This window comes from Poeciliopsis prolifica, unplaced genomic scaffold (genome assembly GCF_027474105.1).
Source record: "Poeciliopsis prolifica strain line A6 unplaced genomic scaffold, Auburn_PproV2 SCAFFOLD005, whole genome shotgun sequence".
Lineage (NCBI taxonomy): Eukaryota > Metazoa > Chordata > Actinopteri > Cyprinodontiformes > Poeciliidae > Poeciliopsis > Poeciliopsis prolifica.
This window is the reverse complement of record NW_026562380.1, coordinates 18769268-18797126: the sequence shown is the minus strand read 5'-3', so window position 1 is coordinate 18797126 and position 27859 is coordinate 18769268. Positions and strand designations below refer to the sequence as shown.

Here is a 27859-nt window from a genome sequence, read left to right as displayed (position 1 = left end):
TTAAACTTATTATGGTTGTCTTAGAGACGACGTTAACCAGCAGGAGGAGAACTCTAGCACTAGCATGCGACGCGCTTTGTAAAGTACAAACAAAACGGTGATTTATTGCAGGTTATCCTCCATCCATGCATGTTATTATTGTGACAGAAAAACAAAACCCCAATGTTTTCTATGAGACCGACTTTAGTGTTCAAGGTGTAAAGAAAACCTGCCATAGAGGAAATGTCTGCATTCTTGCTAACCATCTACAGATTTTGCTTGTTGCAAACAAGAAATTTCAGTATTTTGAAGACCAGGTAACACTGTGAATGTGCAACCTTTCTGCAGGTGCATGCTTACTCAGTCAGTTTTGCCAGCACGTCCTTCTGAGGGGTGCGTGGTTCTGAAATGTGTCAATCCAAAATGAAAGTAAAAAAAAAAAAGTGCGAGCATAAAAGCTTAAGCTTGTAAAATGTAAACTTGAATCCAAACAATTCTGAGATGTTTATGTTTGGAAGGTAAGCCAGCCTTACGGTGAGCTCTGCAGGCTCGGCCAGGTGCAAGTCTCGGGTGTCGCGCATTTTCGCATACTTGAACTGGACCTCTTAAATCAACACAGCAGTCTCTGACAGGCTGTTGGATTCGAGTTTGTCCTCGGTCAACCTCATAATCTTACAGCTGTATCTTCCGGGCCAGATCCAGAATGGGGCCGCCACTGAAATCACAGGGTGCAGATGGTCACTGTGCATTGACCTCTACGTGGACCAGGCTGCACCAAGCCAGCTGAACACGCCTCCGTCTCCACAGATTTGAGCTGTTTGTTCTCACAGCCGTATTGCAGAATTAATGAGTCAAATATTAATTTGCAATCCAAGTATACAGCGTTATTTGATCTTTTGGTTCCAGCACTTATGGGATGTATTTTGAGTCAGACATGAGTTGTGTGTGTGTGTGTGTTGTCATTCTGCCTTGAAGTACTACTATTTCAGCTGCAGACACAGCTACATCTGCTGCACTTAGTGGTTTCAGTTTCCCAGTCGGCTCAAAACACAACACACCTTTGAGGTCACAGATTCCTCCGGCTTACAAAGTGAGTCGTCAGTGGAGAAAATTTACACCTCTTTTTTTTCTCTGGAAATCCCAGCATCAATGCAGTGTAACATATTTCCCCACATCTGTTTTTTTTTCTGTCCCACTGCTCTTTTCTGCTGCCTAATTTTTCTCAAGATGCTGCAAAACTTCTACAAATCTGTAGAGAGCATGGATTTTTCATTTTTAGGGGGCCCAGAAAATCTTTGGGAACCACCGCTTTGCTCTGAAACTTCTGGCAGTCATTGTGCACAGAATTCACCATAAAATGAAGAACCTTATGATCGACCCTCAACATCCTCTAAAAAAATTGAGCCTCAAAATAACAGTGTTCTGAACATCTCAGTCACTCGACAGTGTGTCCTACCTTGCACAGATGGAACAGCCGCTCCTGGACGCATTTCTTTCCACATACATAAACGCAACCAAGAAATTCAGTCCATTCACACGGCGGGTTTGCATACAGAGAGGTTGTGACGAGAAGGGGCGGACGACTCGGGGCAGAGAACTAAAGGACGCAGTTTTCTTCGCGCAACTGCAACAGTGGCAACTGATTCTGGCAGTTCGGCTCAGCCACACGCAGCCCTTAACGCAACAGCTGGGAGCTTTCAGTCACAGCCTTCTTCAGGATACTGATGTCTACAAGAGACCCCAGAACCATCAGGATCTACAACAACTTCCTGAAGAAACTTTGATAGTGACAGTTGCTGGAGCATCTACTTTATGACAACTTTCCACAAAAGTGTATTTGAACTGTAAAGAGCCTACCAAAGGTCAATAGACTTTGTCCCCCAGAGACCAAACATAGAGGTCGCAACTGGGAAACTGCTGCATTGTTATTCGTAGAGGCAAACTCTTGGCTCTCCCTTTTGAGTCTTGATAGGACAGCCACTATTACAGGTAGTTGCGAACTATTGCTGCTTGTTGAGATGAGGGTCTAGTATACAATGAGCTGCTGAAGGACACAATGACTTCAAATAGGCTTCATGGTAAACTCCCTCTGCACTAAAGAAAGGCACAGACACTTGAAGGACATCTTGTGTATTGAGCTGCGTATTGGTCGTTTCTTGTTTTGTTTTTTTCCCCTGGTTTTTTAAAACTGTATACGACAATCTAACAATCTAACAGCACATCAGTGTTTTGTTTTCTATTTAAAAGAGTAAACAGGAGAGGTCACGGGTTTGTTGACCCTTGGACAAGTAATGCGAGCCCTGGAAAGTTTATACTGAAGACTGGCTCATGTGGTCAGATGAAAAAGTCACTTTTTGTGTTTGGGGACAGCAAGCACTCATCAGTGCATGAAAAGTGACCTCTAGTGGCAGTTTCGGCAATGTACATAGGCCGAGCCATACAGTCAAAGATACAGATCAACTTTCCATACACACAATGCTAAGATGATGAACGTTTATTCAAATTAATCACTTATATACCTGTCATACACACTTGCCACAGTTAGATGATGATGCTTATTTATGCTGATGCCAACCATACATCATGCATATATTTTGGGGAGTGAATATCTATATACAGTTCTATATACTGTCATTACTACAAAGAAGCAATGACTGTAATTATTGTCAAATTATCATTCAAGGTGTGCATGCTTCAGTGCTACTATGTACAGTATCTGTCAGGTTCTGGGTTGTTTTGAGGTTTGATTCTAGTTTCCGTGTTACTTACACTCGTTCTTTGATTAGGTCAGTTTTGTTTCCGTTTGATCTCAGTTCAGTCCTTTAGTTTTGTTCCCTATGTTTAGTTATTTGTCAGTGTAGATTAATTCTGCCAGTTACCCATCTTGTGCTCTCTCCCATGCCCCATCCATCCATCCATCCATCCATCCATCCATCCATCCATCCATCCATCCATCCATCCATCCATCCATCCATCCATCCATCCATCCATCCATCCATCCATTGTATCCATCCATCGACCCTTGTATGTTATTAGGCGCTGTTGACTGTCTCTCCAGTAGTCAACACGTGTTCGCATGTTGAGGCAAAACTTGTCAAAATGATCAGGTTTTCTAGAAAGCAAAACTAATTTTTTAAAAAAAAAGCCCTTTCTGTGTGTACAGTTCCTGAGTGTTGCTGCTTGTACAGAGTGAGATTTGATGCGGAGTATAAAACTCTCTGTGCGGCAGCAGCGCGGTGCTAAAAGTTGAAGATCAGGCCGGCCAACACTCTGTCTCATAAACGCTTACAGCTGTTAGCAAACGGGCGTCGCTTTTCTCAGATACGTGTTGGTGCATTAAACATCATCACTGGTGGCCTGAAGACACAAAGGACAGGAGAGGACACAGGCAGGTATTCTGAGGGCCAGATGATCTGACATAAGTAGGTTTGCATGTGATGTTAGACATTTGGATGGATGGATGGATGGATGGATGGATGGATGGATGGATGGATGGATGGATGGATGGATGGATGGATGGATGGATGGATGGATGGATGGATGGATGGATGGATGGATGGATGGATGGATGGATGGATGGATGGATGGATCTGGAAACACTGATGATGACTCCAGTGGTCCTGTTACATTACAGACACAAATAAACTACAGTACCAACAAATTTAATTCAGGTTGTTCCATTTCAACAGTTCAAGATCTATGATCATGTATAATTACATTTAGAAATACATTTTAGCACTTTTTTTTACCAACACAATCAAAATGGACTAAAAGACAAAACAAACCCTCTGTTGTTTGCTACGGAGACCCCGAGGGGGGAAATGTTTCTTTTGCACTACCTTGCAAAACATTGGCTCTCCCTCGCAATATGCTTAGTTATATGCTTAGCTGGTCTATTTTGTATACAGTGACAATTGTCAATTTCAAATGTCAAATACATACACATTAAAGAGCCGAAGTGAAAACCTGTTTATTAACTCTTTGATGCACAAAACTGATTGAAAATCGATTTATTCACTGCATGTTTGTGTGTGTGAGGCTGAGATGGATTCGCACATGAAAACGGCTTTTTAAACCATTCAGACCGACACAAAGAGACACAATCAAACTGAAGACTTTCATACTCAGTTATAATAACTCAGAAATAGTCCAAATAGTTTGGATCTATCTTTTTTTATTTCTTCCCTTCTCACAGAAAGTTTCTGTTTACATCACGTCTGTGATGCATTTCTGTCCTAAAGAAAAAGATATAAAACTTCAGATATGTCTCAACCAGATGTTAACATTAATGGAAAACTTTATGAAAGCCTTATATTATAGCAAAAAGTCTGATGGCCACTGTAAGAAAGGCTTACATTATTCAATTATCAGTAGATCATTGTGAGAAAACGCAAAAGAAGAAAGAAACCCTCCATGTACCCTAGGGGCCTCCGTAGTTTTCTTATGTCAGGAAAATCAACATGAATTAAAAACTGAGGAGCTCCTCTTGTTTTGGTCAAGGGACTGTTAATGACTAATTTAACTTTACAGCAAATACACATTTGAGTTTGACAAGATGAACAGGGTCTCAAAATGTTAAATGTCTCTGTTATATAAGCTTACAGTCTTCCATCCAGACCTGCCAGTCAGTGGTTGTTGTGTTGACATGTGAAAGCGTCAATCTGAGGTGCATCTAAGACAAAATACAGGAACAACGTGAAAGTTACCGAGCACACGTAACAGAACCGGACAAACTGAACTGGGCCTTGGGCCCAGAGTTTAACAGAAGTTGTGAATATCAAAGTGCCGAAGAGAAGGGAAAGGCCACGGAGGCCTAGTGATGGGTGGTCTGGTGAGCAGAATCAATTCTTCACAGAACCTAAACCTGAGTCAAGGCACAGAGGAGGAGCTGTCGAACTCCAGCGACGTGTGCTCCAACCCGCCGTATCCGTTCATCTTCTTCAGCTTCAGCTGGTCGACGTGGAACAGGCCCCGGGTTTCCAGGACCGACTCCTTCTTGGAGAACATCCTGCTGATCTCCATGAAGGTCTTGTTCTTCGTCTCCGGGATTACAATGTAAACGTAGATGGCGACCGAAAAGCAAACCGTGGCGAACACCAGGTAGCAATAGGACCCGGCAGACATCTGACCGTGGAAGAGACAAGAGAGCAAAGCGATGAGGTTTCAAGCTAGAGTAAAAAACAGGCCAGATTTTCATAAAGTATACATCAGGTTGTGCTGCGCCTTGAAAAAATATCTCTTTTTCCTTTTTCTCATTTGATTTCAAATTAAGGTTTCATGTGACAGACCAACACATTGTAGTACTAAATTAAAAGACATCAGATGGCATCTGTGTAGTATACACATTTAGTATATGGCATCCAATGATAACAATAATAATAATAATGTAATCAAATTAAACCTTGGGCAACCAGCTGTGTGTGGATGAAACCTAACACTACTACTATCAGAAAACTTGATGGCAATTTCACTCATGGATAGATTAATGGATGGATTGACTAATTTTGGATCATTAATTGATTTTACATAAAAATGAAACCAGAGATAAGTTTCAAAGTGAAATATTTTGACAGAAGGGCTCATTTATTGCTCCTTGCACATTTACCTCAAGCAGTGCTTCATTTCCGCCCCACAACCTTAATTAGACTATTTAGCATTTCTGAGATTTTCTGGTTATTCCACTTGCGTTGCTCCAAACACAGTGAAGTTCAAATGTCATAAGATAGGGGAAAATTTTTTCAAAAAGAGTGGATACTTTTGTAATATGCTACAAATTCTGCAGTAGATTTGTGTTGTTGTTGTTTTAGTTTAGAAAGCAGCTGAAAGCAAAAGGCAAGAAGTCACTGTGCCACTGAAGTACCAAAGTGCTCAAGTGACTCAGAGCCTCAGTTACTCTGAGCAGTGATTAGACCAGCATCAATACGCAACAATAGCATATTTGAGGACTCAGGGACTCATGATGACGATCTACGGTGATCACCTGGAGAAAGGGGAAGACGAAGCCCACGGTGAAATTGGAGAGCCAGTTCAGGGAGCCTCCTATGATGTAGGCTGCAGGACGATGGGACTGTTTGAACAGCTCTGCTGTGATCAGGAAGGGAACCCCAGCTGCAACACGGGAAGAAAAAAAGTGGTTCCAAAAATGGATTTACTTTCTGTGAGTCAGTATAACAACAACAAACATGTGGATTTGTTGGAAAATAATATTCTGGTCAGAACAGAAAGGTTTCATCATCATTTCATCACAACACAAATGAAATCCAGGGTTTCCCTCAGTGTATTATAAGCCTGGCGGGTCAACAGACTTTGCTTATGCCCCCACCAGGCTAAACATTGATTATTTATTTATTTGTTTGTTTGTTTTGATATGTCTGCATTTTTTTAAAGAATTTATAGTTGGTGTTCACGTATTCATCTTCCAATCTTTCAATAATTATCAAGTGATATTTTAAAATTTCTCATCAACTTTAAACATGTTTTAGCTCAAAAACACGACGGACTGCTGGGTGAATGACTGACTCAGCGCCCAACCACCAGGCTTAGCAGGTTTTCTGGGGGAAACCTTGAAATCTAAAAGTGTTTCGACTTGATGAGAGAAATCCTGTAAAGACTCGAGAGCCAGTGGTCTTATTGCGAGGGAAAGAACGTTCTGGCTTTTCATCAATCTGGTGTGAACATTTTTTTTCGGAGCTCCACAACATATGGATTGTTTCCTAAAGTGCTTTCTTCTCTTAAAGCACCCTGAACCCGTTAACACTGGCCAAACCTTTTTAATTTTCTCGGTAATCACTAAAAGTGGAGAAGATTGACTTGTTAAACACAAAATTACAGAAAAGAAAATCTGAATCATTCTTTCATGGAGAATCATTTCAGACATAATTAAACTACCCAATTTCTTTTTTTGTAGTTTGACACGTCACTTACACTTTTGCCCACTGGGAGGCGCTAAAGCGCTTAGAAATACCACTTTCTTTTTCAACCCGGCAGCAAAATTTCAAAGGAGTATTAGGGCCACACTTTACAAAACAGAAATAATAGAAGAATAATCAGACTTACAGGAATCAACTTGTTTTTATGGCAATGTCTGAGTGAAGTGTGTCAAACTTGCCTGGACCGATGCAGAAGCCAGCAATGATGCCAACCACACAACAGACGCTGACATAGCGCATGAACAGTAACTTCACCTGTGAGGAGAAGAAACAGCAATATCAAATAAAACTTTGGAAAGAAGAAAAAACTACAGGACATCATAAACAAAGACATTCTTGGCATGTTCATAACATTCTTTCTGTTCAGGCTCCGACTATGTCTGATTAAACTATTTAGTCCTGTGCTTTCCACTTGTTTAGGTTTTGGAACATAATTGAGTCAAATTAATTACAGAACCAGAAAAAGAGTCATTTACTGATGTCCAAAGTAAAATAAAAAAATGTACTGAACAATAATTTAAATCATTTTTGTTTTCCTCTACACCCGGATCATAAACTGACTATTTTTTTCCCACCAGTAAATGGTTTTACCTGTTTTTGACAAATACGCAGTTTATAAATATATAAGTAAAAAGTGAATAAGGTTGTATTGCTTGAGCAAAATGGCGCGTGGAAGTCAGAGAGGGCACGGGTGCAAAAGTGTGAATTTTTTTATATGTCGTCTCCTTGAGCTTTTCACAATACTGTCAGCGAAGGAACCTGTGGAAGCTCAAACAAAACGTCTACGTTGAGCCTCCATTTGAAACGCTGGGATCAGCACATATTTTTAACAAGTAGCATCCGTCGGATCTTTTCTCACATTTACAGTTTTCTTTACAAAGTCTATTAAAAAAGCAGGAAGGTCACTGCTGTGCAAATGCTGACAATTCAAGGGCTACTCTGTGCACACACCTGTAAAACGAGGGCCAATGTGATTCCAGCGCTGCAGATCCCCATCATGGTGAAGCCCCCAATCATGAGATGCCGCCTTCCCACCTTCTCTATAGTGAAACACTGAGAAATGCACACCATGTTATACACACTGTGAATAAACGAACACAGTCAGGGTGAATGTGATTGACTTGGACAACACTTTGGTTTTCACCGTGCTTTTAAAAAACAAATGCATGAATGGATAAACAAAATTATCTACGGCTATTACTATTGTTCTTAGAAGTAGGAGTAGAATACATAGTTTCTATCTAATCCAGTAAAGATATGTGTATATTGAGGCCTTTCTTATTTACTCAACATTAAGTCAATGAATAACACTGAAATGTACTAATATTTCAATGTACATTTCGTCATCATTTTGACAACACAGTTTGAATGTTTCATACATCTATAGGATATGTAAAACAGCACAGTCTCCCTGTTCAGTAAAATCTATCACAGCATGTCTCATCACTGAATGCTTACCCCAATGAGCCCGGCGATGATCTCTATGATTCCTGTCCCTGCTGTCGTATACTGGATCTCTGGAACTGGGATGCCGGCGTTCTTAAATATGTCGTTTGTATAGAACCAGATCTGCCGGGCGGAGACAAAAGAAACTTCAACTATGAATGCCTCGTAGCTTTTTAAAGTACGGAGCGGGTGTGACGGTTATTTCTACAATGCTGACATGATAAAGATGAAGCAACTTGTAGAGTTTATAGAGATTTGAAACAGACTCAGAATGATGTGGCGCATTGGGCGTAAAAAGACACTGAGGATAATGATTAGAGGACTGGATGCCAACGTATGTCATGTCGTTATACATATATTGATATCATAATAATATAAATTGGGAATTTGCATGATTGTTTTTTCAAATATGAGGAAAGCAATAATAGGCTTCTTGTCCTGACGGGACACAGGCTGTTGGATATGCGATGGATTCCTGGGAAAAGTGGAAGTCTCTGTCCATATACATTGAAAATGTGAACATGATTGGACTTTTGATAACAGGATGTCTTCTGTATGGATTTGGCAGTCAACCTGGCATATTGACAAATTTCATAAAATGTCAGTTGCTGTGAGAGAAGCTGTCCGGCTCATACGAGGTGCAGAGCAGCGAACGCTCAGAGAGTCGCAGTGGTTCTTCCTGAAAACTTTGGAGAAGCTACCAGCTATGCTCCGAGGGACTGGACAACAAAAAAATGGCTGTTTTGGGAATCGCCATTGAGACGTACCAGTGAGACTCCAAGGCAGATGCACAATTCACGGAGACGGGCTGACACAAGACGATCATTGTTATCTGAACTGGCTCCCCTTGTGTTTTGGCCTTGGACCGCTGGGCTATCTCAAATTCTCCTGGATGTTACGCTAACAAGATGCTCTGCTCCCACTCTCGTACCCTTCCCACGACGTCTGTGGGCTTCACCCAAAGTGCTACCAAGGCTGCTGATCCAAAGCTTCATCACTTATCAGGGATGGCTGAGGGTGCTTCTGGAGTCCATGGGTTTGCAAACACACACATCCACGCACTTCCTACAAAACACACAACCCCTCAACTCACAGCCTCCATTATATTGTCTGTAAAGGAGGAGGCCTTTTCTTGTGCAGAGGTTTTCTTGCAGCCTCCCTCTGTGTCCTTTACACTATAGTGTGAGACCTTCAGCCTCATCTTGTTCATTTCTGATCTAATTAAATTGTTGCCTTTTTGATTTTTTTTTAATGAACCATTTAATGACAATCGAAAGTTCTTGTTTGCAATTTGATCCAAATAATAATAATAAAACACACTTTATAAACAGATGGAGAAGAAACAATGGCAGACGGTCCAGTTTACACACAAAACCAAGACACTGTGTCCGTTTGGACTAATCGGTCCTGAATCTGCTTGGTTAGAATATTGTTGCATTGTTCATATTCATCCTGATCTTCTTTAATTCTTTTACAATATTTTTTTTTTGATTTTTTTTATCTTTGTTTATAATTCCACAAAGAGAAACTGGGAACATTGAACAACTTTGTAGTCTCGGGGTAACAGCTGATCCTCTTAATCCATGTGGTTTCACTAGTATTTGAGTTAAATTTCTTAAGCTACTTGGAGAGATTTTATTTTTTTAGTGAGTGTAAAAATCAATATTTTACTGTAATGTGTGACAGTTGTACTTCTACAACAACACTCCAAGAAATACCTTACATTTTGAAGTTACTGTATCGCCACATAATCTTGTCTTTTTCCAGAGATGCTAATTCTTTGACACACCAGCCTTCGACGCTTCCAACGCTTCAAGATGTTTTCTATTGCTGCTAAGCACCTTACAGATTTGCAGTGTATATAGAGTACTTACAGCATCAATCCCAGACAGCTGCATGCCAATGTTGATAACCACCACACTCAACACTTGCCACCGGACCGAATCGTCCAGCAACAGGCTCCAGACCGACAGCATTTCTACGGAGGACAGGGAGCGCTGTTCCTCCTGCATCTCTTCAATTTCGGCCTGGATGTCACACTTGGCTCTGTACCATTTCAGAGCTGAAAGGCATCAAACAAAGAGCTGTGTTTAATCGACGTGTGACAAGTCAACGCAAGGAACGTACAGAACTCACCAAACATTGGAAAAATTCCACCAGTGTATTCACTTTTTTTACTTCTGTTGATCCTTTCTACCGATTTTGGCATCATCATGTTAAAATTTGGTTGAGCGAAAAGGTGTTTTGTCTTTAGTCTTATCAGTGGTTGTAGCTCCTGTGGTACTTAATCCTTTGAATGATGTGTCTATCAATGTTTTGAGGTATAACTGAAAAAAACAACAACTTGGTAACATTTTATTTGACGTGGTGTGCACAAGACTGACACGACACTGTCATAAACATCACATCATAAAGATGCAGGAGTTTTTATGGATGTGGTGAAGTGTCAATTGTTAAATAATGACACTTTTAAAGCAAAGTTGACCATTTTAATTTACTGAAAGGCATTTCATAACAACAGTAGTAAACATTTATGAAGACCCCTTCATGTTTATAACAGTGTCATGTCAGTCCTATTCACACCCAGGCAAATAAAGTGTTTCCAAAAACAGTTGCTTACATTTTCAATGTAATAATCTGCTGTCTTTAGTGCCGCTGTTGCACACTGAACACCCTTCATACGAACGTGAAGGAAGATTTTGTGAAACATCAAATCTTTTTATTTATGTGCAGCTTTTGATGACTGTCTCAAACTGACATTTTTCCTTGTAAAGTGCCTACATCACAAGGATCACAGCTGCATGGACTTGATGATGCCTTTTCTAATTTAGTCTCTCATTGTTTCTGTCGGAATAGAAGCACTGCAGCAATACTGACCTGTAATTGTGGCGTGAACATTATTCTTCTCAATCAGCAAGTACCTCGGGCTCTCTGGGAACCACGGCAGCAGCAGCAGCTGGATGAACGTTGGTACGACCACCACCGAAAGAAAAAGAGGCCAATACTCCTCCTGAAAAAGCAGCAACTCAGAGGATCAGAGAGAGATCTGTGCAAGCACCCCCAGGAGAGCAATACTAACGTCAAAGGGAGGACATTTTGATAAGGAAATAAATATTTCGTAGTGCCATTTTTCACACTGGAATGTTATATTCTGTTTTTGAAATGGGAGAAATGCTATATAATGGAAATGGTCTAATGGTTTGGTTAAGAAGGGAGATTTCACTGAAATTATTCCACAAGGTACAGAGGAGGGAGGGGTAAGTATTTCAGTGGGGGGGATTTGGTTCACTTATTACAATGTTAGTAACGTCTGTGTTCATACAACACAAATTTATAATTTTATGCAAAACGACAACAACAAAAAAGAATGGACAGTCGAGTTAAAGGTTTTTAAAAGCTAATTAAAAAGACAAAAATATCTCAAACTGATTAACATTGGAGAGTGAGCATTACAGGAAAGGTTTGGTTTATCTTGGCGTCTGTCTGTCTGCCTGTCCGTTGTCATGTGGAAACAATTGCTGACTGTAACTCCTTGGAAAAGTTTAAGTTTCTTTCTTATCTATTAACATCCTAGACGGGCAGTTGCTCTACCTTTCCCAGGAGCTCATGGAGGCCGAGGATTTGGGCAGCAAAGACCCCGGTTCCTATAAAGATGCTCGGAACAAGACCCAGAAATCCTCTCAGGTTCTTTGGTGCTATCTCACCGAGGTACATCGGTACGACACTGAGAGAGATCCCTGCGGCGACACGAGGAGAGAAAATCCATGTTTGACTCTCACGGAGACGTGCACAACTTTTGTGCCGAGTTCAATAGGACATTGAATACAGAACATTGTTTTACTGAATGAATAAAATAACCACAAAAACAAGCATGCGTGTGCATGTGTGTGTGTGTGTGTGTGTGTGTGTGTGTGTGTGTGTGTGTGTGTGTGTGTGTGTGTGTGTGTGTGTGTGTGTGTGTGTGTGGGTGTGTGTGTGTGTTTGTGTGTGTGTGTGTGTGTGTGTGTGTACAGATACCTGAATGTATCCCTGTGATGAAGCGGCCAATGATGACCATTTCAGGTGAACCACAAATCCTACTGAAGCCCATGAGGGAGCCCGCCATAAACACCAGCACTGTTGTGTTGACCACTGTACCCTTCCTGAAAATGAAACCGGAAACATAAACATGTATAAATATGAATATTCACTCACCAGCCCAAATGTGGCTATTACACACAGCGATCTCCTTAGTTTTTTTTACTTATTTATTACTAACCTGGTAGAAGTATAAAATCACTCACATGAACAAGAAATGCAAAGGACACATATTTTTGTCCCACATTAATCTTAACACGCTCAGAAAGGAGAAGGAAGAAGTAAGAAATTTATGAACTCATACAATATGTTCACATGGACCCTCCATTATTAATTAATAAATATAAAAAGACATAGGTTAATTTATTTTCCATTTTATCTGGGTTTACACATTAGTGCTAACTCTCACCCATATTTCCTTTTAAACTGTAATAAATTTTGACTTTGTTTTAACTTCTCATTTTCATAATTTTACCCCGAGTTGAAATACGAAAGCTCTAAGAATCCTTAAGTCTTAGTGACTCCTTGAGTTAAATCCCCCTTCTCCTTCAAAAAAACACTTCCTGTATGAGCTCAGGTAGCAGTTTGGCTGATGCCTTAGACATAATTTCATCAGTTTTAAATCCCACCAGATCTTCAAATTTAAGAATCCTAGATTTTAAGAGTAACTGGTTTGTGTGTTCATAAAAACTGACAGTATGGATGATTCCTTGGTCATTTTCAAGAAGAAAAAAGTTTGAAATGATTAGATCTATGAGCACTATCCTGCTGGAATCAATCACTATGATCATAAAGAAATAGACTATGGAAGAATTTTCCTGCCATAATCCAAGTGCAACAGCCTGGCTATCTGTCTAGGGTGACCCCACCTCTTGCCCGGAACGTAGCTGGAAAGGCATCAGCACCTTCCGACCCACTAGGGACAAGGGTGTAAGAAAATGGATGGATGGATGGATGGATGGATGGATGGATGGATGGATGGATGGATGGATGGATGGATGGATGGATGGATGGATGGATGGATGGATGGGATGGATGGGATGGATGGATGGATGGATGGATGGATGGATGGATGGATGGATGGATGGATGGATAACCCAAGAGCACACATTTTCATTTAGACAGCAGGATTTCCTGTCTTTCTTCTCAAAACTTGTAATGTCTGTATTCAAACCTTTGTCTTTGCACTCTTGCAGAACTCTCTGCTTTTGGAACAAAAATGCACCATCGCCTGGCAAGTGTTGAACTGGGTACAGAATGGAAATGTGTGCTCTCGAAATATGGCAGAAAATTTCCCCCATAGGGGAATTTCAATATTTGCTCCATAGGAAACAAATCTTACCTGCCAAAGCGAGAAACCAGCATACCGACAATGAGGGAGCCCAGCAGACCTCCGATAGCAAAGACGGACACAGTGAGAGAGTATATGAGCGTCAGGGTCTCCCCACTGAGTCCTGTCCCATTACGACTCAAAACAGTTTTGTTGTAGAAACTCTTTATGTACTGGAAGAGCAAAGTGGCAGTAAAGTTAGTGATCAAAATAAAATGACACATTAAAAAAAGACATTGAAAGTTTTGGACTTCACGACAAACAGATAACAGTTGAAAAGGAAATCTTGTAGTTGCAATGTTGCAAAATCACAAGCAGAAAAGATCCAGGCGGTTTGTTGTCAACTTTTTAATGTCTAATATTTTTCTTGCTTTTAGATCTATCTATCTATCTATCTATCTATCTATCTATCTATCTATCTATCTATCTATCTATCTATCTATCTATCTATCTATCTATCTATCTATCTATCTATCTATCTATCTATCTATCTATCTATCTATCTATCTATCTGTTGGCGGATTTAGCTGGCATAATTCTTCTGACAGGTACATTCTGAATGTGAGTGTGCTTTCTGTGAGATGTGTGTGTGTGTGTGTGTGTGTGTGTGTGTGTGTGTGTGCGTGCGTGCGTGCGTGCGAGTGTGTGTGTGTGTGTGTGTGTGTGTGTGTGTGTGTGTGTGTGTGTGTGTGTGTGTGTGTGTGTGTGTGTGTGTGTGTGTGTGTGTGTGTCTTACTGCAGCAGGGGAGTTGACCACAGCCAGGTTGTAGCCGTACAACATAGAGCTCCCAAATGAAGTCAGGAATGCCACTGCTAGCAGAGAACCAGTCAGCTGCTGCAATCAGAAGCAGATACAGCTGTTCAAGAGAACTGCATCCATAAATGGTGGGAACAGTAATTGTTTGGTTCTGATAGTGTCCAATGTCCACAATGTACATACAAAATTTTGACAGAACATCAGGAAATTCTCCAAAGAATGATTCGTGGTAAAATCAAGAAAACAGCAACAGCAGTCTATGTTTCTGCAAGAGTTGCTTTGTTTTTTTCAATTTTGTTGCGCTTTATTCATGCACAATGACATTAAAAGGAATTGTGATTCTGACTCTTACAGTAATAGACTTCCTCTGAATGGTTGACAACGATAATTTCACTTTGGGCTTAATAAGGTAGGATCAAATTAAATCCATCCATTGTCCACACCCAGACAGGTTGGTCAATGACCCCAGCGGTCATTGGGTGAGAGGCGGGGTACACCAGTCCACCAGAGACACATAAGATATGGACTCACACACACGCTCTCACAGTCTGCTTATTGAGTTGTTGGAGGAAGCCAGAGTGCAAGAAGGGAGACCACACATGCACAAGGAGAACACATAAACTCCATACAGAAAACCCCCGAGATCAGGTATGGATGTGACATTGAGCAGCCACAGAAGGCAACAGCAAATTTCCTTTCCCCACTGATGGAGGTGTAATCAGAATAAAATCCTTTGAGATTCCAATTAGTGGGACTTATTGAAAACACACTGCATGTTTGGTTTATTTAGAGGATAATGATTGAATAGTCACAATTTGAGGAATTTCATCAGAAAGTGGTTTGATGAGGATGGACAATTAGGGAAACACAAGACAGTTGAAACCAATCAGGGACTTGACAGGACAACACAACACAGTTAACCAATAAACATTAACCAATAAATCCACACAAAACCAACATCCACACAGATTTGTCCAATAAAAGTTTATTCATTGGGAAAGATGGAGATGAAGGTGGCTCTCATTTCAAACTCTTTTTGTTTGTATGACCTCAAGTCACACAGTTCACAGCACACTGGAGAAGCTGAGACGTGAATGACCAGTAAAAAATGAAACCTAAGTGTCCCGTCCGCCAGGACCAGTTGATATCGCTTTACAGCACAAAGTCCTTCTTCCTGTTAACTTGAGAGGGGTTCCCTGGGCAAGATCCAGAACAACAAGCTGCTCCCTGATCCGTGTTTGGCCCTTCTGTATTTTTCAAAGCATACTGAGGGATCAGTGACGAGAAAGGAAAGAGGGATCATTTTGTGCAAGTGGACAGTTTGCTGATAACTTGAAGGAGAGATGGCACCACTTTGAAGGAAGTTTGTCTTGCCTGTATGTATCGATCACATTCGTGACTGCAAACAACCCATTTCATTTGTTTGGCTGGCAGCCAGCTCAAAGGAGGCCAGAGGGGCAACCACTAAATATTATTCATGCAACACTCCAATGACCAAATCTCTCGCCTAATGTATTCTCTGTGCTCTACGTGTTTTGGACTGAGTTTATTTCCTGCATTCATATATTTTTGACAGCCAAGCACTTTTTTTTTTTTAACGGCACAAGCCGGCAGGCACAACAGAGATTGAAGTTGTTTTAGAGGGTGTCTAAAACGACATCAGAAAACTGTCTATGAATACTGAACTTACCGAAGTGATTTTCCCCGATGATGGAATTAAAATCTCCTCAGCCATTTAGGAGTTCTGGTATCTGGTCCAAAGCAACAAAAAGTAAAAAAAAAAAAAAAAAAAAAAAAAAAGAAAGGAAATAAATTAATTAAAAAATAATGCAGATCCTGTCTAAACAGCGAAGTCTGTCATAACTGTAATACCACTGGCTCCAAATGAACAAATCTTGGATGTTGTAAATGTGCAAGTGTGCAGAGCAGCAGTCCACAGGCCACTAATAACAAGCTACCACAGTGTCATCACATGATAGGAAGCAGCGTGACAGACAGAGAGAAAAGCCTGCTGAGAGCAATTAGCCATAACAAAATTTTAGAGGTTAGGGGAAACAAAATGAACAGAGTGTACGAATAAGTGAAAAAAAAAAAAGCAAGGAAGAAAGTAAGAACTGAAAAGTGAATAAATCAATCTGCGAAGCCGGAGCTGGAGTAAGACGAGGAGACAAAGCAGGGGAGCGGGAAAATAAAAGTGAAATGAAGGACAGCCGAGAGCCGAGAGGGAGAGAAAAACCAGACAAGCAGAAGAGGCGAGAGGAGGAGAGTCTGAAGAGAGAGACGTCTGAAGGATGAAGACAGAAACAAAGAAACAAGAACGGAGCAACAGGGAAGAGATTAGAAGAGATTAGTACTGAACCAAAAGCGGACCTCACCGAGTTCACTGTAAAATAAACAGTGTTGGGTCAACAGAACTAGTGAACATGCAGTCCCACCCTGAACAAAGCTGAAGTTTTCAGAGTCAATTTTACTCCATAGTGGCTTATAGAATAAGACTTGAGTAACACAATTGTTAAAATACTTTTACTCTCTGAAGATAAGCAACACTTGTAGTGTTACTAAATTATGACACTGTTAGTTTTAAAGAGTTATTCTGATTGTTATCCAATAGTGTAAGACGACAAGCTACTGGATTGTAGCTACGGCAGTCTGAGAGACCAGGCTGCCATTTTCTGACCATCACTACCAGCAAGATGGGAGAATTGAACCGGCAAATCACCGACTGCAGGGCGAACTCCAAATAACATGCTATTTCTGCACTAAACTTGTTATTTCAGTCAAGTCAGTGTGATTTGGCAGATTTTTTTCTGAAATTGACAACATTTATTTTCATTCATTCTTCTTCTTATCATCATTATTAATATTAATATTATTATAGAAGGGTTTATACAGAAGATTAGTGTATGGATATAATTTTATATGATCCTATTAAACGCCATCTGATAGTTTTCATAGCTGTAGACTTTGTTTGGACATTGAATATTTAGCACTATTGGGAAGTCCCAAAGATCATATGGCTCTCAAATTCAAGTTTGATCTGATTAAATATCTTCTTGCTATTTCTGAACGTCATGGTTTCTGGCGGCACACGGTGAGATCCATTTGAATCAGCTTTGCCGTCACCCCTCTCTGGTCATGTGCTCATAATTTTGGCTGCAGTTGGCAGCGCAGTGAGTGTTTCCTACGGGTTGCAACCAGCCGCCCAGCATTAAGCACTTCCTAATCCTATGACTTACCTCCACTGATTACGCATGAAAGACTGGGTTTGTTCATTAAAGCCTATTTTTCTGTGCTAACGATATCCTCACTTATTATACACCAGGATTTTTTTGTGCATTTCACCAACTATGTTAACAACTATGGTCATTAAGCCAGGACATCCTGTGGGTGTGGCTGTTCAAAGACAAGTGTGACCGGAAACAACGTAGAAAAACAAGTGTGACATAGGCTGCCACTCCACCTCCGTCACAAAACAAGAGCACATAACAGAAATGAACTTAAATCTATTCATGAACTGGATGCATTTAGATAGAAAATAAAAAGCACACACCTGTCCCGCAAGACAGCGTGACAAAAAGGGAGGGGCTAAGGGATGCAAATGGTTGAAGGACAATACCACAGAAGAAGAAATAAAATGAAGGGGCTTCCGCAGTTAAAACAATGACAAAGATTTTCAGTCAGGTAGGGAACAATGCAAAAAAGGAAAAAAAAAAGACATTTTGTGTAATTATCACAAAAGAGAAGTATAACAAGCAAACAATCAATACTTGTAGTCTGTGCTTATCACTAGTGGGGTGACCAGTGGCGCTGGTTGCTTCAACAGGCAACAAGTATGAACACCAACGTAAAGTTAGAAAAATTTTCTGCTAGAAATGAAAGAATGGTTCTTCCAGAAGAAAAATGCATTCCCAAAATATAATGGCCAGCAGAATTTTAAAAAAAAGGGATAACCACTGCAGTGAGACGTGCCCTCGTTTAGAGAGGTCATTCAGAGAGGTCATCCTCTTTAAATAGTCGTTTTGAAGCTGTGACATTAGTTTTAAAAGCACTTTCTCGTGAAGTTGTCCTGCAGAAGGGTGTGCTGACGTTAGATCTTGGAGGCCCCCTAGTGGTCAAACTCACAGAAGGCTTTAGAAGTACAAAGATAATCATTTAGATTTGCATTTAAAAAGTCATCTTAGTTATTTCACTAGTATATAAAATAACTGTGATAATAATTTTTAGTATATTTTACTAAAATCATATATTGTCAATTGCGATTTAAATAATGTTTTAGACACTTTGTTTCTAAACCACATGTGTCAAACTCAAGGCCTGGGGGCCAAATCTGGCCCACCACAGCTCTTTCTGTGGCCCTCCAGACTCCAAATGATGTCACTAAATCCCTCCTGTTTTTCACAACCCCACAAAATTCAAACAAAATCAACAGATCCTCACATTTTTTCTGACTTGAATGTCATTTTTTTTTCTGAAAATTGGTCAGAAACATTGGATTTAAGTCACTGCTGCCTCAGTCATGTCAAGTTATAGTCCATGATTGATACGCCAATTGATAAAAGAAAAGAAAAAAGAAAAATTGCATTTAACATCATACAATAGCGCGAACATTGCAAAAATTCCTTACAAAATATTTCTAAAGCAGCACCACAAAATCTGTAATTTTGATTGCAAAATCACAGATTTTGCAATCAATAAATAATAAAATCCTGTGACTGTTTCATTTTTCAGAAAAAAAATGTATTGAATGCTGAAACAAGCATCTATTTATTGATATTCTATCAGTTTAGTGAGTTTTACCAATACATTCTGGCACAACCGGCCCTTTAAGAACATTGACATTTTTGATAGGGTCCAAAATGAAAATGAGTTTGACTCCCCTTCCCTAAACTCTGCCTCCATAATCTCCTGGTTCCACTAGCTGCAGCTTCTCCCAGAGGGAAGCAGCACAATAGTTTAAGGGAGGAGCTTGAAGATGGATTAGCCAGTGTCATCCATGCTGTCATTACCAATGAGAAGCCAGGCAGGAAATGGATGACTCTCATTTGTTCCCATTATGTAGCCAATAGCCATAATGTTCACACAGACACACAATCTGCGAGCTGTCATCACCGTGAACCATTTCCATTACGCTGGGAGAGTGTCTGTGTGGTGTGTGCGTGGGTGTGTGTGTGAGTGTGTGTGTGTGGGTGTGTGTGTGCGTGAAGTAATCACAAAGCTTCACAAGGGTTTCACAGTATTCCTGCAGTTTTTAGATAATGACTAAGAGCTAATAAGCATGTTCTAATAACAGGCATGTTAGTAAAGGCTTAGAATATTATCATCAGAACATATCATTATTAACCTGTTATCTACAGAGTGAATTCAGGCATGGTAATCATAACACAGATTGTTTTAGAGGATCAGGGCCGATCCTAGCTTCCTGTCTTCCCTCCTCGAAGATGTCAAAGGGCGGTGAGCGGTTAGGGGTGGCTGTGTTGCTTTTAGGGGTGAATCTATGTCTGTGCCTTCCAGGCAACACAGGTCGGGTTCTTTTCAAATGTGACACCAGGCCACTTGGGTGTCCGATACGTATCCGATTCAAACGCGTCCAGGTCTCATTCATCTGACCTGAACGTCACCGACACGCAACAATCGCCACCATTCTGCATCCTGAAGAAAAGCAACAAAGATGGTTGACTATAATGAGGATTAAGTAGTTGATATGTTGCTCTGGTCGGACAACAACTTCAAAATTGTGAGCTGTGCTCCACCGTTAGCGTCCATGTTGACTTCTGCAAACGCTGAGCACTTCTTCTTTTCATCATCTGTGTTTCTTACATACAAATGATGTTATCTTTGCTGTGGATTAAAATTTCTGAATCTTCTGCTTATGATAATTTATGCACAGATTATGAAGGTCCTTCCAATTTTGTCTCATCCAGAACCGGATTCATTAACGTAATTAATAAACTCTTTGAAAAAGAAAAAAAAAAAGTTTGCTGTTGCAAGTTCAAAAGACAGTAATTGTCGCTTTGCTCCTAAGTGGCAAAGTTTGGTGCCTGACAGTGAAAGTGTGTGTGGTAATTATAGTGTCAGTGAAATCAAAACAGCAGCAGGAGGCTGATGGACCTCTTACCTTCATCTCTACTTCCCAGCCAGCGCTGACATACCTCACCACACAAGCACACAGGTGAGAAATCAAGTGTGAAGAATCTGTGATGGCTGTTGCTTAAGTGACACAAAGCCTTCGTACGTCACGCCATCACATCCTCACTCGTACTGTATGAAGAGTTGAAAGTTTTTTTTCTTTTTTTCTCTTTTTGTATCAAATTAAAAACAGATGCAGACTCACATGGGCTACAGCAGCAGCACGGGGCGACATACCAGGAGAGGCCCAATCAAAACCGAGGGACAGTCAGCAAAGAAGTCGTCATCATCCTAATGGTCAGTTGTTGTGATGCTCTGTCTCTGGTCCATTTGCCTCTGTGGTCAGATTCAATTTCAGCCGGTATGCCTGTGCCGCTCTTCCATTAGCTGACAGACATATCTCACTCCTACAGGCTTTGGGGGTCCTGCCAAATTTTAAGGCCAATTGACTTTTAATATGAATCACGGTGGGACGCCACGGACTCATCCCATCACAGGAAATTAACACCCTGAAGCACACACACTGTTGTAAGTAGTCACTTGTGATGTGCCACACACACACACACACACACACACACACACACACACACACACACACACACACACACACACACACACACACACACACACACACACACACACACACACACACCCACACACACACACACACACACACACACCACAAACGCTCAACAATTGTTGTGTGTAGTGTGTTTAGTATTATAGCTTCATACAAAATACAAGACAGCCTACTTGTTTTCATCTCTTTTAACTGTGAATGATTAACAGGCAAAAGAAAAGTTGCTCATCCAGCTGCATGTCTGAAAATGTTTTTCTCAAAATGATTATGAACGTATGAAGCTGCAAAATTCAATATTTACCTTCTTTGGTTAGACTTTAACCTTTCTTCATGTTTCTTGTTTTTAAAGGTTTTTGTTTTAGAAACCTCAACATTTTTATAGTTTTCTCTCTTGAGTTTGTTCCTTTTGTCATTTTGTTACCAGTGGATCCATGTCCGTCTGAGTTCTGATGGTGTTGAGGAGATTCACCTTGGTGGACTTAGGATTATAGTTACAATAGTTTGTATTATACGTTAGTTTTATTTGTGACTTTTTTATGGTAGTTTCAATTATTTTTTACAGTGTCTATTTTTTTGGGTTTGTTTTAGTTTAGTTTTTATTAGCTGTAGTGGTTTTAGTTTTCTCATACTTTGGTCAATTTTACTTCTCGGAATTGAAAAAGGTCAAAGTTTTGTATTGTGATTATGTATAAAATTGACTTGGTGATGCCTGCTCAACTGAAGATACCAAATCAGTTTCACATCTGTTTGAAAGGTTGATAGATAGATTCATAAGCCCAAAAACTGAGTATATCTATGATTTCGGCGTGTTTAGCTAGTTTGGTAAACGCATGATATTGTTCCAGCTTTATTTTCCTATTAATTCCTATTAATTTCCTATTTATTCATTAATGAAAAGGGTTTCTCAATTTCAGTTTTTTGTTATTTTGTAACATTTAATTAAGCACAACTCAGGATAACTATAGCCTGATTAGCACCACATCATCTGCTGTTTGCAGACAACGTGATTTCATGAGAAAGGTTTTCATTAAAATAGTTGTTTTCAGCAGCACATTTCACTCTGTCCCTCTCAATAAAGATCAACAATTACTGTAAGAAGATTATGCATCCTTTTCAGATTATCTCTCAAATGCTAAAATTAGTCCTTAAAATTTTAATCTTTTGAATGGCAAAATAAGGATGCAGTTTAGGACGCAGAATCAAATTAACCACAACTGACTGAGGGGGGGAAAAAATCATCTGAGTCATTTTAACCAAGAAAAGACAAGAAAATAAACAACAAAAACAAACAAGTGAGGCATCCCGTCTAACACCAAAACCTTTAGTGGAACAAGAGTTTAATATGCACAATGTTAGAGTCTATAATAATCAGGTCCTCACCTTTCAGTCCCTGAGGAAGAAGTATCACATTTTCTCATCAAAGTGACTATTAGTCACAGTACGCAGCTGGGCAGCAGGGGTGAGGGCAGCGCTGCGCCACCAACACGGCTTTATCGAACATGTCGGCCTTTCGTCATTAATCACTGGGAACAAATGAATCACTTTCGTCATGCTCTGGGGCCCGGGACGACCGCCGCCTGCTCAGTGGGATCATGTTGACGCTTGCTCTCTAACACGATACTCAACTTCCACACGTGGGAAGTTCTTAGGACTTTACAACATCTGTTTCTGATAAATGCTTCTTTGGTCTCATTTGGCCAAAAAAAAAAAAAAAATGTTCTAGAAAATCTTGTGGTTTGTTGAAACGCAGCTTTGTTGTGCTGATCCTGTTCACATTTCCAAACATCTCCAAACAAGCCAGAGCAACGACAGCCATGATTTTAATCTCCGGTAACACATTTTCTCTCTCTCTGTCTGTTTTTCTCTATCTCTCAATGCATAATCTGATTTCCCTGCAGCGTTTTGGTGGCCAGGAACTGAGTAAACATGGAGCGTAATTCTCTCTCATGCTCGATGGAGAGGAGAACGTCTACGTCATCAGGCAGGTTGACTGATGACCAATGAGCTGAAGTCATTCTTCCTAATTGGTCTCCTGCGATCACACCGTCACTCTGTGAAACACCACCTTCCACCTCTCTCTCTCTCCTTCTGAGTGCACACACACACACACACACACACACACACACACAGGATGGGGAGGGACTGATCCACACACCATAAGTTGGGTCAGACTGGCTTCTGTCAGCACATCACCGCCCACCAGTCGGGTTCCAGTCGTGTCCACTGAGAAGCGTGGCTCCTTGACCATCATGCTGCTGCAGAATCGACTCTCTGGGCAGTGGGCTATCTCTTCCCAAACCCCACGGCTCTGAAGTTACCTCCGTTCAGGTGGAAGAGCTCGAACTGCCATGACCTCTAAGGTCGAGTCGAAATGCTCTGAGGTGCTGGGGAAGAGGAGACCCAGTCCAGCGGGCCAGCTCCCACCGCCGGCCACCGCCAGCAAGCCGCTGACGCCCTTCGGCATCGAGGACATCCTCAGCAAGCCGTGTGCGAAGAGGAGCCGGCCGCTCCCGTCGTCTCGGCGGGAGAGCGGCCCGTCCGACCGGCCGCCGCCGGGCCTGAGCTCCCCGCTGTGCGCGCTGGAGGAGCTGGCCAGCAAAACCTTCCGGGGCATGGAGGTCAGCGTTCTGCAGGCTGCAGAGGGTAATCCCTGCTCTGCTATTTGTTTCTGCCAACTGTTTTCTCTGGGACAAGAATTTCTACAAGTATTTGGTCAGAATAATTCAACTTCTGAGGTGGAAAATAGTCTTATGTGTTTTATTATGTTCAAACATGTCAACAGTTTGCCTTTCAGTCAACATTTTTTATATAAATATGTATGTAGTTGATAGACATCCACTTTTTGACTGCCCATCTCTATATGTTCAGATTTCTGTCTTGCAGAGTCTAAAAGGTTTTAATGCCAAGCTTTCTTATAGAATATGGACATTTATAGCAATATGTACTTGTATAATAATTAAAACCCACAAACAACAGAAGCATATAGCAATCCAGCATAAGAACATCCACTTCTATACATAAGAGAATTAGACATTCTGATTGTTAAATTATTACCCAGGAATACTCATGTTTTTTAATTATATTTTTACAGTGATATTTACAAAAACATGGAGACCTGTGACTCGTCATTTTATATTAACAACTTTTCATTACCATGTGGCATTTTTATCCTTCATGCTCATAGAAACGGCAGCAGCATTGATGCCGGTAACACGCATTGCTGTCGACTGCCGGAGGACGTGGGAAACAAAAGGCTTATGATGAAGTTCAACCTAACAACCTCAACGTTTGCTTTGCAGATGAGCTTCAAGTTAAAAACGGTTGTTCTATTACTAAAATACAATTTTTAAAAAGCGTAAGAAATACTGCTTGAGATACAGACCTTCAGTGAGGTTCTGCTGTGGAAGTTCAACACAATCAGTCCATGAAAAACAGAAAAGAAAATCAAAGAAACAAAAGCTGCTGAAGCCTTCATTAGTTGTTATTTATTTAAAAATATCAGTAGGTTCTTTAGTGACTTTATGTAAAGTTATCTGAGAATTTAAGATGATTCAGTTTAAAACTAACCGAACATTTCAGCATACAAATTTTAACTCTACAAGTTTACAGTAAAACAAAAATACTTATTATTATTATGACTATTAATGCTTTTATTTGTATTTTTTGTGTATAGATTTTGAATTGCATCAACAAGTCTGTTCCATTTAAATCAAATTAGATACTTATTATCAGTCAAATTAATACTGTCAAGGCTTTTATCAGCGTGACCCCCTACAGACCGAGTCATTGTCCCGGTTCCGTTGCCTCTGGACTGATCTGGACCCGGTCTTTCTCGTCCTCTCAGGCCGGGTCGGTCAGGGCCTTTTCGGACAGAGGAACGCGCCTAAGAAGCGCCGAAAGTCCCGGACGGCCTTCACCAACCACCAGATCTACGAGCTGGAGCAGCGCTTCCTGTACCAGAAGTATCTGAGTCCGGCGGACCGGGACCAGCTGGCCCGGCGCCTGAGCCTGACCAACGCGCAGGTCATCACCTGGTTCCAGAACAGGCGGGCCAAGCTCAAGCGGGACCTGGAGGAGATGAAGGCCGACGTGCAGTCCGCCAGAGCCGCCGGAGCCGCCGGAGCCGCGGCCCTCCAGAAGCTCTCCAAGCTGGCGGAGCTGGAGACGCGCGCGGCGGGGAGTCTGGGCCTGGTGGCGCGCTCTGCGCCGAACCGGGCCGGAGGACCGGAGCGGAGGCTCGGCAGGACTGAGGGAGATCTCAGCAGGCCGCATGCGGCTCCAACTCTCCCTTCCCCCAAGCAGCCGCGGGACAGAGACGCACCGATCAGCAGGTACGGTTCGGAGGATGATGAAGAAGAGGAGGAGGAGGAGGGGGAGGAAGAGGAAGAGGAGATCGATGTGGGTGACTGAAGCATCCCACGTAGCGTGGAGTGACTGTTTTCCTACTTTAATTCAGTCGCACTAGTGAACATGGTTGAGTGAATATGAAGGTATTTTTTTGGTGCCAAAGTGGCCTGGAACTGAGAAGTTTGAAATAAAGATCTTATTAGAGCAATGCAACTGTAGATTTTATTTTTTTAGTACAAAACAACCATTACACCTCTTCAGATTCAAATCCTTAAAAGATACAAATTGTATTTATTCATTTTCTGTTTTTTCATTTATTTATTTATTTATGTTTTGTGAGCCACACAAATTGGCCCGAATGGCGTAAAACAAATCCACATCCCCGTGTCAGAAAAGCAAAACGAGAACATTTGTTTTAATCACTCAGACATGAAACCTCTGCACTGAACAGATTCCTCCACACGATTCAGTTCTACGGGTCACAAAATTACAAAACTCAGAACCATTCAGAGTTTTGTGTTTCACAACATCAGGATGAATTTGAAAAGTCCATCCATGCACCAAACTAATAAATTAATACATTTAAGAAGACGGAATGGTATTATGCAGCCTATTGAATTGCCCATTTTGCAAAACAAAACAAAACGAAAAACATTCTGTGAACAAAAGCCTGCATAAGAAAGTAAGATTCAAAAGACAAAACTGGGTTAGAGAAGACAGGAAGACGAGACGGTCATCAGGCTGGGATTCGAACCTGCATTGTCCGTGTCGAGGACTTAGGCCTGCGTCATGACGTCGGACGTAATTGTTTCAAGTAAAGTCAAAGCAAAAAAATCCATTTAAATGTAAAAAAATTAACTTTTAAGTTAATTCAACACACAAAAAAAGTAAGTCGTCATCATCATTAAACCGAAAGAATTAAGTAAAATTACTGTAAATATTCCATAACATGAACAACATAGCAGTAGTTTTGTTTCTGAGTGATAAATATTCACAAGTTGGTGTTTACTTTTTTGTTGTTTGTTTGTTTTGTTTTTTTGCTGACACAAATATGCAGATTTGTTGTGCACTACTTGTTTTGGATCATTTGAGCAATAAGTCACAACAAGTCATTCTTTGAGTCACCTCAGTGACTTAAGGATCCAAAGAGGCTTGAAACATCTACGACTATCATTTTTCTCATCACATTCTAAACCAAGCCAGATCTCTTTTATTCGAAGTGTCACTCATTGGTCAGCCTAGTTTTAAACGAGTCATTAATATGCGCAATCTGCAGCTACGCAATGCATGTCTCGGTAAGATGACGCACACGTGAACACGGTCGGCCTGCAGTGACTTGGATCGGAGACCATGTGGTTCCAGTGTTGTTGTCTTCAGCTGTGAGCCACTTTGATGGATTAACTGAACCCGTCTATTGAACAATTAGAGCCTGTTTGTGGACACGCTCCCCGGGGCCATGAATATTAATGTGCCTCAGCGGGTCGCTGCTTTTTGTCTGGGTTAAAGCTTCCCGGTATCAGCCAGTACAAGACTTTCAACCATTTGCGCCATTTTCCAAAGGAACGGTAGACTGCAGCCACGGCCACAATGAACTGGTGAACGGTGTGCCAAAAGACCCAGTGTAGTGAGTTTAAATCAAATAAAACATTTTTAAAAAGCAATTAATATTTCATGCATTGTGTACAATAATTGGTCAAATTATTGTACTGTTTAAAATGAAATACTCTTAACTTTAAATGAAATCTATCAAGTGGATCCTAGCATCCGATTGGCTACAACCAGAGCAAGTCAACATCACACCAATTAATGTGAACAGAGCCCTGACTTCTAACTCAGAGTAATAGAGACTGAAAAACTAGATTTATGAATCACACAAATATTCTTTTTTCTTTTTTTTCTTTTTTTGCATCCATGCAGAACCCTGCAGGCAGGTAGATAGAAACTGGTGTCTGAACTGTTGACCAAATTTCTCATTTACAGTCTTACGTGTGGCTGTGCAAAAGTCATAAGAAAGTAGTATTAAAATTAAAAACTGCTTTCTGAAAATCAATACATAGACTTTATACACACATACACACATTTTTCTTTTACCCTTGACAAAGTGAATCACTGATTCAATCTTGTACTTATTATTTTTGGACACTTTGGACCTCTGTATTCCATAATATGATGTTGTTTCATTACTGTAAGAGAGTCACCACACCTATTCTCTCTGCATTAACGTTTGCTGCTTACACTGTGATATTGACAAATATGTCTCAAAATGCTGTTACATATACAATAATGTA

General features: G+C 40.8%; 2 protein-coding genes across 2 annotated transcripts; one reads left to right on the top strand and one right to left on the bottom strand.

Moving 5' to 3' along the window:
- Positions 1–3625: 3625 nt before the first annotated feature.
- slc2a15a (solute carrier family 2 member 15a) lies at positions 3626–16295 on the bottom strand. The gene is made up of 12 exons (XM_055030007.1): positions 16209–16295; positions 14498–14596; positions 13774–13934; positions 12372–12496; positions 11946–12091; positions 11232–11364; positions 10229–10416; positions 8367–8477; positions 7860–7961; positions 7088–7163; positions 5960–6087; positions 3626–5103 (listed from the first exon to the last, which is right to left on the bottom strand). The coding sequence occupies exons 1-12, from the start codon at positions 16251–16253 to the stop codon at positions 4849–4851; spliced, it is 1569 nt and encodes a 522-aa protein (XP_054885982.1). The 5' UTR covers positions 16254–16295; the 3' UTR covers positions 3626–4848.
- Positions 16296–23335: 7040 nt separating this feature from the next.
- Positions 23336–25744, top strand: lbx1a (ladybird homeobox 1a). Its single transcript, XM_055029853.1, has 2 exons — positions 23336–23867; positions 25069–25744. The coding sequence occupies exons 1-2, from the start codon at positions 23573–23575 to the stop codon at positions 25632–25634; spliced, it is 861 nt and encodes a 286-aa protein (XP_054885828.1). The 5' UTR covers positions 23336–23572; the 3' UTR covers positions 25635–25744.
- The last annotated feature ends 2115 nt before the right edge of the window (positions 25745–27859 follow it).

Coding starts and splice junctions, on each gene's coding strand:
- slc2a15a (XM_055030007.1), bottom strand. CDS start 16,253: ATGGCTGAGGAGATTTTAATTCCATCATCGGGGAAAATCACTTCG. Junction 12,497..13,773: donor CTGGTTTCTCGCTTTGGCAG/GTAAGATTTGTT, acceptor TTTCATTTTCAG/GAAGGGTACAGTGGTCAACA. Junction 8,478..10,228: donor AGCTGTCTGGGATTGATGCT/GTAAGTACTCTA, acceptor TCCGCCCGGCAG/ATCTGGTTCTATACAAACGA.
- lbx1a (XM_055029853.1), top strand. CDS start 23,573: ATGACCTCTAAGGTCGAGTCGAAATGCTCTGAGGTGCTGGGGAAGAGG. Junction 23,868..25,068: donor CGTTCTGCAGGCTGCAGAGG/GTAATCCCTGCT, acceptor TCGTCCTCTCAG/GCCGGGTCGGTCAGGGCCTT.